Source organism: Colias croceus, chromosome 11 (genome assembly GCF_905220415.1).
Source record: "Colias croceus chromosome 11, ilColCroc2.1".
Classification (NCBI taxonomy): Eukaryota; Metazoa; Arthropoda; class Insecta; order Lepidoptera; family Pieridae; genus Colias; species Colias croceus.
Window position 1 is genome coordinate 802,948 of NC_059547.1, and position 19,804 is coordinate 822,751.

A 19,804-nucleotide genomic window follows, 5' to 3' on the forward strand; every position below is an offset into this window, starting at 1 on the left:
CGGACAAATCTGTGTGGTTTTTGGCATGTCAATTTATGTTACATGTATTTTTAAGCTATTGCATAGCTTCTATCGCGGGCCTTGAGCGCGGGGACCGAATCCAGAAATTGCGTAACGAAAAACCTCACGCTCCCCACTGCGACGGGCGGAGGTGTGGCTTGAAGGCATGCTATGCAATAGCTTTACCGCGGCAGTCCCCGAGTGCCACACGTCTTTTTATTTTTTTGATAAATAAATAAATAAAAATATGGTACAGTGAAACTTAAAAGAATAATAAGCTAAACCTTAATAATTGCGGAATGCTTTATATAACGAAATTAGTATGGTGATTACGAGTAAGATCCGTTTTCATCCCATTTTCCCATCCAATCTAACATGATGGAGGATTAATAATATTTAAAATTTGTAATAATATACATTGAAATGAACAATTGGTCAAGGTTCAACATAGTTCTGTACATGTAATCGGATACTAATAATTACATATAGGTTAAAAGGTATCATTAGGATTTGAAAGAAAGAAAGAAAGAAAATACATTTAATCCAACACACAAAAATACAAAGCAAAAACAACAAAGTAACTAACTTGCAATGAACAAAAACAATTAAATAAAATTACAATTTATAAAAGAAGTAGGTGTATGGTCTCGTTTGTACAAGTAAAAAAATAAAAATAAAAAAAAACATAGGTATTATATTATGTGGTTGACTATAGTATGTGTGTTGGACAGGGATACCACTCAGGAAATCTGTGGCTTAATAGCCGCAGCACTGATTTTCAGTGGTTCCCATATCGCAACTGACGTTTGCAGTGATATTTACAAATTATAAAATAATAAAGTTCCAAATAATACATATCTTACATATAATATTTTAATATATTACACATCCATTACATAAATATGGAATAACAGATACTATATCCATGCAAAAATGCTACATATATGCGTACTATATCTACTATAATACAAGATACTCATATTAATATTATACCATTAAATATATACAAATATTATTATAAATACGATAAAACATTGAATAAACTGGCAAAAATAAAAAAAAACTGATTAGATAAAATAGACTAAAATTTTTTAAAAGACCAACTAAGGTTGGCTGATTTGTCGTTGAATTATTAGTTTTTTTAATTCATTACGAAAGCTCGGCACGCTGCTTTTATTGCGTAATGGTGGGGGCAAATTGTTCCAACACTTAGTTGATCGGTATTTAAAAGCACCTCTGAATGCCATGGTGTGGTGTCGAGGCATAGCCAGACTAAACAAAGACGCCCTTGTTCTGTATACCGTGTCCGAATTTCCCAACCAAGATAGTTTTTCGGAGAGGTATGAAGGTACATTGGACCGTATAACTGCAAACAGTAGAACAGCAAAATGCAGCCTTCGCCGATTTTCCATATTTAAAATCCTGGCATTGTTTAGGTATGGCGATATATGGGATCGGGGGGGCACATCCCAGCAAAAGCGAGCACACGCATTTTGTACTCGTTGTATAGCTTTCTTTGAGCGCGCGAGTATTCGATCACCATATAACGCGTCACCGTAGTTGAATTTGGACAACACTAATGCATCACACAATCTAATTCTGAGCTTGGTTGACAGATGGCTTCTGATACGGTAGAGTACTTTTAACCGGTAGTAACAATTGGAAATTGTTTGGTTAATGTGCTTTTCAAACCGCAGCGACTCGTCGAAGACGATACCGAGATTACGAGCCTCCTTCACCCGCTCTATTGCCTCTCCATTTATGTATATTGGTGGAATCGATTGCTCAAAAGTTTTGATGTGGTGATGAGAACCCAGGATCATGAATTTAGTTTTAGAGGGATTTAAAACTAAGGCATTTTGTTCAGACCATGTAGCTATGCGGGCGAGATCAGCATTTAGTTTTTCGATGGCTGCTAGCTTTTCCTGAGGCGTAAATGAGATTAATACAGCTGAATATCATCTGCGTAGAGGTGGTATTTACAATGGTGTATATTTTTAATTATATCAGCGGTGTAAATGATAAAAAGTAAAGGGCCCAATATCGTACCTTGAGGAATTCCTCTCATGAGATCTACGGGTTGCGAATAGCAAGTCTTACCATCATCGTCTTCTACGGCCACAGTTTGGCATCGCTTACTGAGATAACTCCTGAACCAGCGAACAACTGGGTCGCTTAAACCGTAGTAGGTTAATTTGGCTAAAAGGAGATCAATATTTATGCTGTCAAATGCTCTAGAATAGTCCAGCAAGACCAAAATGCTGCACTTACCATCATCCTGAGCTTCCAATATATTGTCTACAACGTCCAATAGAGCGGTAGTAGTGCTCCTACCTTTTCTAAAACCTGATTGTCGATGTGGAAGAATGTTTTTAGATTCAAGGAAACCAGAGAGTTGTGAGTGAACAATTTTTTCAATAACCTTGGAAAAACAAGGTAAAATGCTAATGGGGCGGAGATCTTTGATTCCCTGTGGATTAGGTATTTTTTTTATCGGTCTTACTATAGCCTCCTGCCAAAGGTCCGGAAAAATACTGGTGACAAAAGACTTGTTCACCAAATGAGTCAGGGCTGGTACTATGAGCGATTGAGCAAGCTTAATCATCTCTAAGGATAATCCATCCACTCCAATGGCATTGGACTCGAGAGTTTTAAGGGCTTTAATAATGTCAGATTTACGGATAGGACTAAAATTAAACACATTACAACTAAAACGTTCCGTTTCGTAGTAATTAATCAGGTGTTGTGATACATTGTTATTTCCTGGTACGTTGATGAAATGTGCATTAATTAGATCAGGATTGTTAATGTGCGCAGGTAACGCCATTTCTTTTTCAGGCTTAATATGTACTTGATTCTTAATGTGTTTCCATAATATTTTAGGTTTATCGATGTTGCAGTTAACGTATTTATTAAAATAGGCATCCTTTTCTCGCAGTATTGCAGATTTAACGTACCTTTTTAGATCATTATAGTAAGGTTTATACCGAGCATGTCTCTTCGCCTTAACCTGAGCTTCATTTCGGCGCGCCATCATAAGTTTTATATTATAAGTGATCCAAGGATAATTCTTTTCCTTAATTTTTATTGTCTTAAGTGGGGCATAATTGTCGAAAAGTACTATTAAAAAGTTTGTCATATATTTTACCATTTCATTAATGTCGTCCAAATTAAATATAAAATCTAAATTTATACTAGATAGGCAATCATTGAATTCATCCAAATCAATGTCTTTAATCGGTCTGTAGGTAACCCATCTTGAAACAAATTTTTGCTTTCGAATATTCACGTCGCAAACAATAAAGGCGTGGTTGCTAAGAGGTTCTACGTGATCTACTTGTATGTGCGAGATTGGAGCGTTAGTGCAAACTAAATCTATCAATGTTTCACTATCATTAACAAAATGAGTTGCCTCAGTAACGTGCTGGGTAAGATTCGCGGCCTGAATAAATTGTTTGAATTTATTTGAATTTATTGAATTTTGTTTTAAATTGATGTTAAAGTCTCCTAATAGGACTATGTAATCGCACCACACAAGTGCGCTGAGCGAGTCTGAAACTGCGTCTAAAAATATGCCACAGTCCAACCAGGGCGGGCGATATGCAGTACCAATGGCGATAGACTTACCTCGTATTGTTAATTTAATCCACATTTGTTCTACTTGTGGGTGTGGAGGGTACGACAGTATGCTAAACGACAACCCGCGCACCACATAAAAGCCTACCCCACCACCTCGATTACGAATACTGGGCGGGCGCGGGACATGCTTGAGGCGATAGCCGGGTATGCGAGGAGCACGTCCCTCTTCTCCCTCTCGTAGCCAGGTTTCGTTGAGAGCCAAAACGTCCACGGCGTGACGTTCCACCGCTGCAATCAACTCATCGTGTTTCGTTCCTAACGAACCCGGATTAAGCAAACCAATTTTTAAAAATTTGTTTCTAATCATTTGGATATAAGATTAAAAATTTTTGGTATATATACATTAACCTTATATTTGAAATAATCATATAATAAAAAATAAACTTAAACAATAAATCAAGTAATTTTAAATAATATAATAAGGGTATATTATAACAATTTATGGGATATATAAGTATAATATATTGTATTAAAACGTCGAGCCACCCAACCACACATATACACTCCACAATAATATATTCTATATAATTATAACACAATACATACCGAACGTGACAAGTATTATTTGTGTTAAGCATTACAGATATAATTGCCTTAACAATTGCAATTGAAATAAAATTATATAATATTAGGTGAAAAAGTCTTACACCAATCTTATGTTCCTTAAATAATGGTTTCAAAGTAATAATTTTAATATCTGCAATATTAGCCCCTATGTCTTTAGAAGAATGATTTAAAATTCTACGGTACGATAAATTATTATACGTTGTTTTAATAAACTTAAGAAAAATATGTAACAATTTTAGGTTTGAAAGTAGTATACATATGTTCATATAGCATGGATGTTTCATAATAATTTCGGATATGATATAGCATACAACAATAATTGCTAAATGGTTCAGCAACCAAAAACCTGACGCAGATCCGCTTCTGAGCGTATCCAATGAGAGGATGACTTAGCGTCACGTCTGGCAAAGATACGTCCACCGCGGGTCCATACGAAGCGCCACTTTTTTGCAGTCGCTTCCTCTCTTGCTAGATAAAATAGGTGACGATTCAATGGCGTAAGGCGTTCGTTAACATAAAATCTGCGCGGCTGTTCCGGTATATCCATGCCTGACGTATCGGCCCCGCGTCGCACGCGCGCCGACTGCAGCAGCTGATCGCGCACACTGCGACGCACGAGACGTATCACAATAGGGCGCGGGCGCGCGCGCGAAGCGCTCGCGCTAGTGCCAGGCGGGCTGTCCATACTCGATGCGCGGTCACGTTTCACGCCTACACGGTAAGCACACATGACATCCCGTTCTTCGAGATTTACACCCAGCTTTTGCGCAAGTGTAACAACGGTGTGCATAGTGTTTTCACCAGTAATATCGGGAACTCCCGAAATTTCCAGATCATTTAAAAGATGCGCTTGCTCATTTTCATTAATTTGTCTTTTTAGGTTTTCTAATTCCTCAGTCGCATCTTTTTTCGCTGTGTTGCAATCCTCCAGCATTCTCACCCTCTCCTCCACTCCGTCCAACCGTGAGCTAAAATCGCCAACAACTTTAGTAAGGCGGCTCATTTCCTCCCGAAATGCAGACAATTCCGCGCGCAAAAGTTGAATCTCGCGCGCAAGTGTGGGTGTTTCGTTTCCCAAGTCTGCGTTACACACATCCACAAATACGTCGGCATCCGTATCTTGCGTTATTTTAGATATCTTGTTTAAGCATGATTTGCATTGCCAATTAGAATTGAGTTTTGTTTGTGGACTTATATTATGACATTGCCTATGGTATACTGTATTACATTTCATACATTTGGCGCCATCTGTTGCCGCGTAGAATTTACCACAAGTGATTTCAGCCTAGCCTAGGTTAACCGCAGTCTTATAAAACTAACCCTGTATTGGTTACCAAGCATTCTATTAAAAAAAATGTGTGCGTGTACTAGTGTACACGCGAAAGAAGTGAAACTTCTTTATGACCTTATTTTTCAAAAAATAATTTACTATATGCAACTTTACAGAAATACGTCGAATCACGCGTGGTAGGGATAAGAAAAAGATGGCGTGTAACGGAAAAATGTCACGCGTAACGAAAAAATGTTACACTAAATTTTTTCCAACCCCGATAAAGAAGTATCACTTAAAAAAAAATATTCTAACAAAACTACGACCATATCTTAAAGTCTAAATAAAATCTCACAGTCGTTAGCATTAATGCGAAATAAAATTATATAAAATTAGCGGTAATTTCGTGCCCTTATCACGTCCATTAACTAAACCAAACAATGATAAGGCACGGGACTGGAGTTACGCAATAACTGAGACGTTTTTAATTTTAATCAAAACTAATGTGAAAACTTCGTAAGGTTCTTGAATTTTATTTTTTTAAATATTTCTTCAAAGCCGCTATAATCAGCTAAGTAACAAAAAATAGGTCATAGGCGTTTAAAATGCTAATGTTTAAGCACCAACAACAAGTATTTATTGAAAGATTTATGTTGAATATTTAGTAGTTTTCTTAATATAAATTGCTATATATTTTCAATGGATGTATATGTATTAATAGAAAAATATGTGAAAATCACATAGACGTATAAATAGATTTTGTCTCTCGTTTTCAAAAATTGCGTCCAATTTACTTACGTTATAGTTAATTATGTTACACGAATAACCAATAAGAAGTCTAATACAATAATTTGATTTTCGTTGATCCAATTGAGTTTTTATTATTAATTTACTGTGGAATAAATAAATAAATAAAATACAAATTTCAAAAAATAACTTTTAATAACATCAACACTTATATATTATAAACAATTAAAAGAGTATGGATTTACACTGATAATAATACATAGTTAGATAAAATGCAAGCTGAATATTTATAAATCTTAAATTATAAAAAAGTACATTGCAAAATTGGCAATTTAAAACGCAGGAAATGCTAAACCGATTTTCATGAGGTTCGATTCGTTGTATCTATCCCACTCGTAAAAGAATAACTAAAAAATATTATAACCCTGTAATGAACAAAAAAATGTATTTTTTTTTTGTTCCCAATATTTTTTATTTATTTATCTTGCATTTTCTCTTAGCTATAATAAATAGGCTAGTTCAAATACTGTTTATATGAAATTTGTTCAACTATTAAAAAATCAATGATAAACGACTTAAAAATCGTATTTTTATTTGTTTTCTGCTTTTTGATATATTGATAATTATTAAAAAATGAAATGATACAATAGGTAATTTTTAACGAATTATTTGTTCATTGCTATTATTTCGAGAAATTTAAAATAATAAAGGAAAATATGATTTTTTTTTTTAATAAATATCATTTGATGAATTTTAAAAAGCATTGGAATGCTATAAGTACACTTGCACTTATTCTAGAAAATGCATGTGAGCCTTCATATAATAACAGAAAACTGAAAAAATCGAGTAGACTGAAAAAATATTTTTTAACAAAAAATGGTAATATGAGCACCATATTTTTAAGAGCACCAAAAAATAACAACAAAATGCTCAAAATCACAGGAAATTTTTAATTTTCAGTGATCTTTTTTAAATTCTGCAAAATGCCAAAACCATTTAAATTTAAAAGTTAATAACTGCCTTTGAAATGACGTTAAAATAATTCATAAATTCGTGTACGCAAAATCATCTATATTCATATATTTTTTCCACATTCACTTTACATTTTGAACTGATCATGCTAAAATATTATTTTTACGTATATTTGATTATGTACAATTCGAAAAAAGCACTAAAAATATCCGTATCACAGTGCATCATGTTCTTTGAGCAGGAAATGTCCAACTAGACGCTTCTGTATGTCCGTCACACCGCCGTAGATTTGTGTGCCTCGAGCATCTCTGTAATATAAAAAACCAGTAATGTAGTTTCTGATGAATGCTCTTCTTTATTTTTATAGGTCTTTGTCGTGTTTAAGGGTATTTGTATATTTATATTTCGGTGGTAAATGTTAAAAATATGTATTGACGTTTCAAAAGTGCTTCTCGAAGAAGTCTAATTGAATAAATAAATGTTTGAGTTTTGAGTTTGAGTTTGCCGTAGTCAGTAGTAGAAATATTGTATAGTTAGTGGTGAACTAGTATTTTGTCAAAAAAAAAAAAAAAAACGTTTTGAGAGGTGAGTATGCACTGTTAAATTTGCAAACTATTTTTACTGTATTTATTTATGAAATATGTATACAGGCTGTTAGTATAAACACCGTTATCCTTCAAAACCAGGAAAACCACTATTTTGTGACAATTCAAAAATACTTCTAGAAGAAGTCTAATGTGTAAATAAATGTTTCAGATCAAGCGCGGTTTCCCTCACTCCGTCTACTTTGTCCTTGCGTGCACTTGTAGTTGTGAAATAATTTTTAGGAAAAATTGACTTTTTTTCATTGAATTTACCTGCTATAAGTGAAACCAAACCACTGTTTTCAAAGATAAGGGTGTTTATACTAACATGCGGTATGAATATGTATAAAAATAATATTTCTCCTTATGAACGCACCTGTAATGCCGCTCAGCATCATACTTAGTGGACAGCCCCCTACCGCCCAGTATCTGCACGCAATGATCAGCAACAGCCGCCGCGTTTCTTCCCGCCATGTATTTCGCCATTGCGCTGTTTTTAGTACATACGTCTGTTGCCGCTCGGTATGTTAATAGACGGGCTGTTTCAACTTTTATACACATGTCTGTTAGTCTGTCCTGGAAAAATGGGAAATAGTTTAGTAGTAAGGGGTGTAAGTATCGAGTAAAATCTCATCTAAACTTCATAAAATAAAATAAAAACACCTAACGTAATTTATGGCGCTCCCTAAACAATTATGTAGGTAAGTAATACGTTGTTATTTATGGTACAAACTAAAAAGCAAATTGATTTTCATCTAGTGAACACTGTTGAATAAAAATGAATTAGACTGATTGAAATCCGGCTCGAAGGACCAATGTGAGATTATTACTATGAATGTTAATAGAAACGAGTCCTGTTAGCTGAAATTCTATAATAGAACAGATTTGTATATTAGAAAGCTCACTCATTTAAATTCTAATAAAATGTATATGACATGGGTCAGAATGACCTAATTTTTGAATAGTAAAGAATACTATACTTAATACTAGCTGTGCTCCACGGTTTTACCCACAGCGCTTCGCTCCTGTTGGTCTTAGCGAGATGATATATAACCACAGTATATAACCTTCCTCGATAAATCGGCTATCTAACACCGAAAGAATTTTTCAAATCGGACCAGTAGTTCCCGAGATTAGCGCGTTATATAGGCAATGTCATCACGCTAATACCAACAGGAGCGGAGCAATGTGGGTAAAACTGCGGGGCATAACTAGTTAGAAAATAAGAATTTAAATTCCTAAATGGGTATGATAGTATTGTAAAATATTATTGAAAATTACTCACTTTAACAGACGGTAACCTGGTCAAATTCTTGCCAAAGGCGACTCTTTCCTTCGCATAGTTGATGGCAGTATCGAGCGCCGCTTGAGCGATTCCTTGAAATTATTTCAATAAAAAATTTAACCTGATGCAATTTTTGGAGATTAAATAATTTACCTCCTCCTTTGTAAAATGTTACAATTGCTCGTTTATTATTGACCGACATATTATTTTCATTAAAAATGTGTCCAGAATTTTTTCATTTTCATTTCCCGTAAGATTTTATTATTTTTGTCTAGTACCCTCAAATCTATCCATAACATTCTTCTCTCAAGGCTTACCCAAATTCATAAAGGCATAAAAGCAAAATATCAAATTAAAAATCAATTTTTTACTATCACAATCCCAATGACTCGACCTTGAACCCTTTTCAAATTTTTTCCACAATCTTACTCGATTTATTAAAAAAGAAAATATATTCTTTGTTCGTCTGTGTGTTGTTTTTGTGTTTCTTTTCTCACTATTACAGCATGTGAGGCGATCCTGCCCTGGTCAAGTTGCCCCATGGCTATCTTGAATCCTGCCCCCTGTTGCCCCACCACATAGAAGCTTTGTCACAACACCGATGTCTATTTGCCCCTTCAACTTACCTACAGCATGTGCCGCGATGCCAATCCTGCCCTGATCCAGTTGCCCCATAGCGATCTTGAACCCTGCCCCCGGCTGCCCCACCATGTAACTAGCCGGTATCCTCACTTCCTCTAACGTGAGGTCACACGCTGTAGCGGCTCTGTCACAGACACTGATGTGTATTTTATTTGCCCCTTTTGATTTGTGGCTTGGTATGATTGGTATGGCATGCGGAAAAGTGTTGAGAAACTTCTACTTGTTGAGAATATATGATTGTACTTTTTTTACATGTTTGAAAAGTTGATATACGAATTCGGAATGAGAAAGTGAAATAGTCATCTTTAAAATAATGAAAATCAGTCCAGTCGTTAAAAGTAACAAATTGTATGGCTAAATTTTACTTTAAAAATTTTTGTAGGGTAAAAATATATGACAGCAATGTAAATTCCTAGATTAAAAGCAGATAACTATATAGTATCATTTTTATTTCTATGCAGAACTTAATTACTATATTCTTCCAAATAATGAATTTCAAATAAGATTTTAGGAATAAATGTGCTCAGCCATGCCTTAAATAAATAAAGCTGTCACTTTTATAGTTTTTAAAAGAAATCTGTTAATGTCCAATAAATAGTGTAGATATGCCAACCCAAATAATTAGCCCATATTAATTAAGTCAGTCATCAACTTGTTCTAAGATTTTTATTTTATTCGACCCTCTTCGAGCTGTGTTAATTGTTTTGCGATGAAAGAATTAAGAAGACAACAGAGCAAGTAAGCAGCTAGGGTACATGTCAAATATCTTTACGAAAACTTGATCTTAATGATTACAGATTGAGAATTATCTATACTAATTACTATCTAGAATTTGTAACTACATTCTTGCAAATAAATATAATTTGAATTTGAATTTAATATTGAGTCTGTGGTTGTTCATGGGCGGCGCCAATCATCGCTTTCTGTACGGTACGCTTTCTGTATGGTTAAGCTCGTTTGCCAGCTTATACATAAAAAAGTACTAATATTATAAAGCTGAAAAGTTTGTTTGTTAGAACGCGCTAATCTCCGGAACTACTGGTCCGACTTGAAAAATTCTTTCGGTGTTAGATAGCCCATTTCAAGGAAGGCTATAGGCTATATATGTATTATCATCACGCTAAGACCAACAGAATACTGCGGGGCACAGCTAGTTAATAATACAAGATTTATTGGGAAATTATTTTAAATGTTGAAACATATTTGGCATAAATATTATAAATGAAAGTAATCATACCGATGAAATAGATAGATCAAGAGAGTCAGGCCTGAAGGTTTTACGGTGTTACTATAATTTGAAAGTGACATGAATAAAAATGTTAAAAATAGGTAGTGGAATCGAGTAAATTTCTAGAAAATATTGTTTTCTCGTAAAGATATTTGTCATGTAATATTTCAAGAGCAAATAAAATCTCACCTGACACCCATAATTGGCTCTTTCTTGCCGCGGAATACACCTTCATAGTCTAATGGCACCAAAAAACCTGAAAAAAAAAAATATATTAAAATATAAATTTATACCCATTTATCGTGCACAACCAAAACTAACTCCCCTCACTGCTTTTCGCTCAATTTCATTATTTTCAAATTTAATTTTATTGACATACAGGAGTATCAAAACAGTCTTCTAAAACCCGTCCAATTAGGGCCCTTCTGGCCTCTTCCACTCAAGCGACAGCCCAAGCCGAGGTTCGAGATCCCCGTGGCGGGGGGACGCCCTTGTGCATGTCGCTACCAGGGTGAACCTTCAGTTCACCCCCGCGTCCGCGTTAAAATGTAGAAGCCCTTCTGGCTAACATTGAGAGACACCACACAAAAAAAAGTCTTCTAAAAACCTTCACTTTTCTAAAAATAAAACTTATTCCTCAGAACCGATGTATGGTAGATAACTATTTGTATTTTTATTATTGTTAACAATTCATAAAACCAAATTGGAGTGAAGTGGTCCATTTCCTACTCTAAAATGCGTATCCATCATGAAACAACAACATCAACCCACATAACTATTTCCCATTTCCCATTACTAAACTACCAAAAAAGAACAATTACTCACAAACAATCCCCTTATGTTTCAACTCCGGATCAAAAGTCGCGAACACAACAGTAGCAGATCCTTCAACGGCAGATGTGACCCAACTCTTCTTTCCATTGAGAATCCAATGGTCGCCATCTTGTTTCGCTGTCGTTCTTATGTTCGCTACGTCACTTCCTGCATCTGGAGTTGGAAAAAGATAAATAAATATTTGGGGAGGGTTTTGGCAGAAAATAATATCTTAGGGCGGCCGTACACGTACCGCTTCAAGCAGTTAAGAACGACGGCTTGAAGCCGCGAACTATGGACGTTCATTCATTGCCGAGCAGTCCGTGTACGTCGCTCTAAGAGTATCAATTGTTATTTGGTAGTACGACTTGTATAAGTCTAATAGACGATGTAGATTTATGGATTTTTCGAATGTTTTAACAGTTATGTTAATCCAGGCAACAAAATAAATCCATACTAATATTATAAGTGCGAAAGTAACTCTGTCTGTCTGTTCCTCAATCACGCCTAAACTACCTACTGAACCAATTTTCATGAATTTTGGTATGGAGATATTTTGATACCCGAGAAAAGACATAGGCTACTTTTTATCCCGGGAAAATGACGCAATCCCGGAAATCCCAAGGGAACGGGAACTATGCGAGTTTTTCTTTGACTGCGCGGGCGAAGCCGCGGGCGGAAACCTAGTAAACAAATAAAAAGCACGAAAAACAGTCCTGCTATGTTTGGATTGATCAATGGGGTAACTAAATTTTTGTATAATTTTAGATTACAAACTCGTTCGTTAAATATACCAACAATTTCTATACATTTAAATGCAATTAATAACACTTTACCTGGCTCGCTCAGAGCGAAGCATCCAATGGATCCTTTCGTAAAGTCCCTCAAAAAGGCTTCCTTTTGCTCCGGAGTGCCTCTCTCATTAACCAAGTTCGCGAAAAGGAAGTTATGTATCGACAGCAACATCCCAGTACTTGCACAACCTCGGGATATCTCTTCTACAGCTACCGCTAGAGAGAGATAGTCATGGCCGAGACCGCCGTACTCTGGATCGACGCAAGCGCCCATGAAACCGAGGTCCGTAAGCCTTTTTATCTGTAAATGTATGCTTTTGTTGAATGTATGCGGGTTTTGTGCTATTTGTTTAGTTGAAATAGACGTTTATAAACATTGCGGTACAGAAAATAAAGTTACAAGCAACATAATATCTTATATATCTATCACGTAATGTGTGCGAATTGATAGATATCGCGTGGTCTACAAAGTTGTTATTGCATGTGCATTAACAATAAACATGTTACTGTATAGGCATTATAGGCATATGTCGAACTAACTTAAACGCTCATGGTTTTAACAATAAGTGGAATATTAACTGCAAATCCTGCGTTTTCTACAGGATGAAATTTTGTACCGCCACAATTTTTGTTATATTAGGTAGAAGTACATTGTTGCAACAAAATTCCACCATGTATATATTGTACAACCAATATAAAACCAACCAATATAACAATAGGAAGAGGTTAGAATAGTACTTGTTAATATATTTGAAGACAATAATCCTCTTGTCAGCCTTCTTATCGGCGCGACATTATGGACTAAAACAAAGGATATTTGAATTGTTCCCTTCATTATCTAGACACGCGGCAGCGTGTCAAGCCGAGTTCAAGCGAAGAGAACTGGCGAGCAGCAGCCGTGTGTATATTTACACGAACCATTTCGAGCCACTTTTCACCCCCTTATAACTCGAAAACTATTTAAGTTAAATAAACCAAATTTGGTACATATCAAGAGGACCTCAAGATAAACAAGAACCTTAAATTTCATAAATACAGATTAAACAGTTGCGTAGATATTAATATCCAAAAATCGCAATTTTTAAGACTGACTGACTTATAGACATATACAAAACCTAACCCACTTCCAGATGACCTAGAAAGTTCAAATTTTGTAATCAACTAGGTAATAGTGAGTATACAAAGGAAAAAATCAGAAAATACTGAATTTATTTGTATTTAATTTTTTTTTCAATGACATTAATTTTGTTTGTATGGAAAAATGGAAAAGTTTAAAAAAATAGAAAATAGTATATTCACCTTACTAGTCTTAAAAAATAGATCAAAACTAGTCAGTGGCCGAAAAAAATTTTGAAATCCATCAATAAATGACTGAGATATATATTATTGAAGTTTACATATTTTAGCGCGAAACATCTGTAGATTCGATGCGCCTCTGACATCACACTCACTCGCGCTAGTATCGCTAGGGCGGATTACTTCGATTGCATGATTTCTTTATTCAAAACTGTTATTAAACGTAAAATAAAAGAAAATTGTAATAAAAATATTGCTCATACAGTTATAAATAATATTATATAATTTTACATATTCACATTTATTTATTCTTTATTTATGAGTGTTCAGTTTAGTTTTAATTTCAGTGTACCTAATGGAAAAGGCTTCGTCGAGGGTCGAAATGATTTAATTTGCGTAATATTAATATAAGTGAAACATCTTTAGGCGCGTTTAGAGTAAAATTTCAAGATCGCGTCATGGCAATACCGTAACATCATGGAGTAAGGCGACGATTCTTCTACAACGATCTTTTTGCATCTTGGTAATAGTGGTAGGTAATAGTGTATGTACAAATTCACACTGGATGTTTAGAAAATCATGTAATCTTTTAAACAGAAAACGAGTTTAAAAAATTGCAGATAATGACGGGGCAATGTGCGCTGACATTCATAACATACAAGAAAACTAGCTTACCGCCCGCGGCTTCGCCCGCTTTCTCTAAAACGATTTGAGATTTAAACTATCCTATCTCTCAAGTTGGATCGAACTGCACATGGTGTGCGAATTTTATTATAATCGGTTAAGTGGTTTAGGAGACCATTGAGGACAAGCATTGTAACACGAGATTTATATATATTAAGATATAGAAAATAATACTAAACAAACCATACAGAGAAACCGCAAGAAAAAAAAAATCGTATATAAAAAGTATTATATTCATAAAGTAAATCAAATTTGCAGAGTAATTTTCTGTACAAAAAGTAATGATATCCCACCAAAAACATAAATGTAAAAATTGGAGCCGAGTTCAATCGTTGACTTAATTTGCCAAAAAAAGGAATGAGATCTAAATGTGTGCCAAGTTCTGCAGACAGTCCAGAAATTTATTTACAAAGATGTATTAAGTTCTTAGGTTGACTGAAAACTCAATTGTTTTATTTTCCCTTAGAGAACAAAGTTTATTCCAAAATATAACTCTTTTAATTTGAATAATTTAATTATTTTCACAAAGCAAACAACTAATGACCTATTGAACCCCATAATTTGATGAGGCTAGTTTTTAGAACCTCACAAAATATAAACAGTAGGTATGTAAAACTAGCCTCATCAAATTTATGGGGTTCAATAGGTCATTAGTTGTTTGCTTTGTGAAAATAATTATATTATTCAAGTTAAAAAAGTTATATTTTGGAATAAACATTGTTCTCTAAGGGAAAATAAAACTATTGAGTTTTCAGTCAACCTAAGAACTTAATACATCTTTGTAAATAAATTTCTGGACTGTCTGCAGAACTTGGCACACATTTAGATCTCATTCCTTTTTTTGGCAAATTAAGTCAACGATTGAACTCGGCTCCAATTTTTACATTTATGTTTTTGGTGGGATATTATTATACTTGATATATAAAGACTGTCCTCATTTTAATCAATCCCATATATTTTATTGGTCAGTTAACAGAGTTACAGTAAACATCTTTGCAAGATCCCTATCTTATCGATATATGTATATCAATCTCACGATTAAATGCAGGGCATTTCTTTTGTTAGTTTAAAAAGCATCACAATTAAGAGATTTTCAGTTGTGTCTTCAACACATGTTATTAAGGAAAATTAGTCGTAGCGATAATACTTTTTATTCCCATGAGTAGCATAATGGCTGCCACATACCTTACGGTACACCTGACAGAGCCTGACAGGTCCGCCTGTACAGGTATACCTGAGCATAGTCCTATGCGGTATATTTCCAAATACGTTACGGTCTATCTGCTGTGCAGTTTTTGAGCCTACCTTTGACCGGATGATCTGCGCAGGTATACCTATACGGTAGACCGTAACGTATGGCTTGCATACTCATTTCGCTACAAAGTCATTGACCACAAAAGGGTCAAGCGTCAACTATATTTTAGTACCAACTTCAGTGAAGGTCACCTCCTAATTTTAACGCAAGTGACATTATCTTAACAATATTATCAGCGCGCGTATCAAACTTGCGAGAAATGATAGAAAATTGTTTTTCTGACGATTTTGTTCTTAGTTTGGTTAAATATGCACATGATCTATTGATAACGCTCTGAAGTAAAAAAAGTTACATAAATAATGTAAACCAGATTTATACATCACTAGGTGCTCCGAACGGTTAGCCTTCCTCGATAAATGGGCTATCTAACAATGAAATAATTTTCAAATCGGACCAGTAGTTCCCGAGATTAGCGCGTTCAAATAAACAAACAAACAAATTCTTCAGCTTTATAATATTATAGTATAGATTGTTTTGGAAACCTATTGGAATCTTTTGTACTAAGCAGACTTTTGCATTTATAATAATACTACAGAATATGTAATAGTAGCTAACGCTAATAATACTTAGCTATGCCGCGCAGTTTTACCCGCGGACAAAATCAAGTAGGTATTTCTATACCTAGATTATTTATTATCTACTGTAAAGTTTCATCCAAATCAGACCAGCAGTTTTTTCGTGTAACAAACATACATCAATCATCACGAACTTGTATTAATTATATTAGTAGAAGTAGAAGTAAGACTAGTAGGATAAGATATTCGGAAAAAATCGATATTCATCACATAACAGTTTTCGTAATGCGGATCGAACCCGCGATATCTAGATAGTATCATTAACCACTGCGTCAAGCATCAATTTTATCTTTTTACAGCATTGTCAATATTACTTCAGACACTCGAGTGTTATCAAAGAATTAAATTGATACTTTATCAATGAAAAATATATTTTATAGACGTAGGTATTATTCTTAACATAGATACATTACGTATAAGCGAAGTTCTACGTAAATAACTTTTTTAGTTGTTTGGGTAATTAACTTTTACAAAAATTTTGAGATATAAGAAATAGAAAATTAATTCAAATTAATAATATCACTAATTTATTAGATGGTTTTTTTTATATTTGTACTAAGTATGAAAGTTTATTAAGAGAAACAGGCACAAAAAGAGATCAAGGCAATGCAGTTTCCTTGTTGCAATTTTTACCTCAAGCCTTGATTTTAAGGTCTGAGAGAGTTTATGATTACAAGTATTAAGTATTGCTCGTCGCCGAATATACATGTATGTACCTACGTAAATAATAAAAAATACAATGGGCAATTTATAAAACAAAATTGAGGAAAAAGTAAAAATGTCTCACTAATAAAACTAATTAAGTATATTTGTTAAACTAGAAATGTATCGTAATACTAACTTGTTTGGGTATAACTACTAGTTAACCGACTTCAAAAAAAGGAGGAGGTTATCAATTCGGCCGGTATGTTTTTTTTTATGTATGTACACCGATTACTCCGATTTTTCTGAACCGATTTACGTGATTCTTTTTTTGTTCGATGCGGGATGGTTTCGAATTGGTCCCATAAAAATTTTATTCGGATAGGCCCAGTAGTTTTTATTTTATGAGCATTTTTGTCTGTATTTGTAAATGTTGCAAGTGCAAGTTTGAAGTCGGTTGTTTTTAAGTTTTAACGCAGTTATATTATTTTATTTTAACTTATACCCGCGTCTTTCGCCATACAGGGGTTACACCTAACTATAGCTCACGTGCTGGCAGCAAAGTTGGGCGGGTTGTTTGTTATGGGTGTACACATTGAGTTTTAAGAATCCATCTACATATTTGAAAAAAAATGCGTCTGGAATTTTATAAGTATTTTTTACGTACTCAGCGTATGCAAACTATAACCTCCTTTGAGCTTAGTATACCAACAGAGGGACACCCTGTATATCTAACTTACATAACATAACCAATATGTTATATAATCACCACCAATATCTTAATATAGTTAAAATAATGACCTGTTCAAACGGGAACCTTCCCTGCCGGTCGAGCTGTGCAGCATGTGGCTTTAGGTGCTCCTTGCTGAACTTTCTCACCAGCTCCTGCACTTCTCTCTGCTGATCGTTCAGCTGAGTTGTGAATGTACGACATGCTAGCTTCTTTGTGCATTGTAGAAGGTTCGCTAAAAATGTTAGGGGTATTGTTAATAGTGTATATAAAATCTCATTCGCTCTTAATTGATTATTGTATAACAAAGTGTTAAATATAAAATAAATTGATCTGTTGTTAATGTAAATGAAAAGTTAATCTTGCAATTAACAAATACAGTGGTGCGGAACTTTCAGATAAGCAAAATTTGAGATGAAACAAATTCCTCTATTTTCACTACTGAAATATTCTCGATTGTGTACAATAATATACTTCGATTATATAACATTCATGGATAAAGTCCTATTAGTTATTAATGTGAAGAAACCTGTATTGTGTAGAAATTATGTTAAAAGGAGTATTAAAGATGTGACCAAATTTCAATTTAAAATGAAAAATACTAGGTTTTAAATGCTGAATAATAAAAAAAAAGTTTCTTATAGATAAAATTCGCCACATGACAGCAGTAAAAACAGGTTTTTTTAAATCTGATTTCCTAATTTTTTTTAAAAAAAGGGCAGATTTTAGATAAACTTGATTAATAGGATAAACATGAGTTTACAGGTATCATGATAAAAATTATTAGAATGCATCATAAGTAGCCAATTTAAAACCAGTTTACTTGTAAATGACTATGTGTATCAAGTTTGATCATTATCTATCAGATTATGTAATATGTATGGACTACTGGAATATATACTGCATGGCATTATAAGCTTGAAATATAATAAAAACCAACATAAAAGCCAATGCATTAATTATAACAGTTTGAAGCTAAATTATTCCCTCAGCCCCCGGAATCATAGACACAATAGAAAATCTATTGTGTTGTGGTATCATTGGGTTATTTGTGATATTGGATAATCCCTAAAATATGTATCCAGTTTGTTACAAGATTAATTTAAATATGAAGACAGGAAAAAGCAAAAAAAGCCTTTGGAAACTATCATACATGATTATTACTAAAGCAATTAGACATAATGACCAATTAAATAAAAAGTTAAGAAAACTATGTCTTTATCTAATGTTGGGTTATATAGATCCTTAGATATAAGCATTATTTGTAAAGGAAAACATATGAACTACTTTCTGTACAAATGATCCGTTATTTAAGTAGGAAATTAGATAATACATACCTGTAGTTTTTGTTGTTTTACTTAATGCACTAGCTGCCATTGCGTTTCTTTAAAATTAAAATACACAACGAAACCGTTTGACGAACACGCACGGAATGGTTAACAATGTATAATGATAATGATAATTCTCAAGGTCAGAACGAATTTTAATGTTTTACCAAACTTTTGGTGATACGTAATGATATGAAATATGAATAAAAGATTAGAGAAGTAAATATACTTAGTAGCTTTTAAAATATTGTTTGCGCTTTAAATTATTAAACTATATAAACGATAATCTGTAAAAGCATTCCGTACACTTAGAAAAGCATAAAAATTATAGTAGTTATGCGAAAATTGAAACCGCAAAATTACCGACACTTGTTGAATGTTTATATTATTCGAAAATTGAATGTCAACATGATGTCAACAGTCAAATGCCACTTGCCAGTGTGATTCAATTCAATTCAATTTTTCGAACTTATTCATTGAGTTGCCTCTTGTCAATGTCATCATATTAGCTATAGACAGTGGATATTTTATTATTTATTTCTTTCTTTACATTTTTATTGATTTAGGACGGATTTAGGATTATAGGATAGGACCTTAGATAGGACCACACTAGGACCATCATTGTGTAAACTATATATATATATATATATATATATATATATATATATATATATATATATATACATTATGCTC

At 33.9% G+C, this 19,804-nt stretch overlaps 2 protein-coding genes across 3 annotated transcripts; both read right to left on the reverse strand.

The window, feature by feature from the left end:
- Positions 1 to 4,537: 4,537 nt before the first annotated feature.
- On the reverse strand, positions 4,538 to 5,440 carry LOC123695640. The gene has a single exon (XM_045641546.1). The coding sequence runs from the start codon at positions 5,438 to 5,440 to the stop codon at positions 4,538 to 4,540; it is 903 nt and encodes a 300-aa protein (XP_045497502.1).
- Positions 5,441 to 6,399: 959 nt separating this feature from the next.
- Positions 6,400 to 19,509, reverse strand: LOC123695416 (short-chain specific acyl-CoA dehydrogenase, mitochondrial-like). 2 transcript variants are annotated; one of them, XM_045641258.1, is made up of 9 exons: positions 19,121 to 19,509; positions 17,855 to 18,018; positions 12,584 to 12,842; positions 11,760 to 11,921; positions 11,124 to 11,190; positions 9,691 to 9,842; positions 9,065 to 9,156; positions 8,156 to 8,355; positions 6,400 to 7,503 (listed from the first exon to the last, which is right to left on the reverse strand). In XM_045641258.1, exons 1-9 carry the CDS (start codon positions 19,158 to 19,160, stop codon positions 7,410 to 7,412), a joined length of 1,230 nt encoding a protein of 409 aa, XP_045497214.1. In that variant the 5' UTR covers positions 19,161 to 19,509; the 3' UTR covers positions 6,400 to 7,409. The 2 variants fall into 2 exon arrangements, with proteins under 2 accessions (XP_045497214.1, XP_045497215.1); XM_045641259.1 differs by having other exon boundaries at positions 9,691 to 9,830; positions 19,121 to 19,508.
- Positions 19,510 to 19,804: the final 295 nt, after the last annotated feature.

Excerpts from the sequence above, each read along its gene's own strand:
- LOC123695640 (XM_045641546.1), bottom strand. The coding sequence starts at position 5,440 with ATGAAATGTAATACAGTATACCATAGGCAATGTCATAATATAAGTCCA.
- LOC123695416 (XM_045641258.1), bottom strand. The coding sequence starts at position 19,160 with ATGGCAGCTAGTGCATTAAGTAAAACAACAAAAACTACAG. Across the intron at positions 18,019-19,120 it reads TAAAACAACAAAAACTACAG|CGAACCTTCTACAATGCACA; the intron begins GTATGTATTATC and ends TAACATTTTTAG. Across the intron at positions 12,843-17,854 it reads GAAGGTTCCCGTTTGAACAG|ATAAAAAGGCTTACGGACCT; the intron begins GTCATTATTTTA and ends ATACATTTACAG.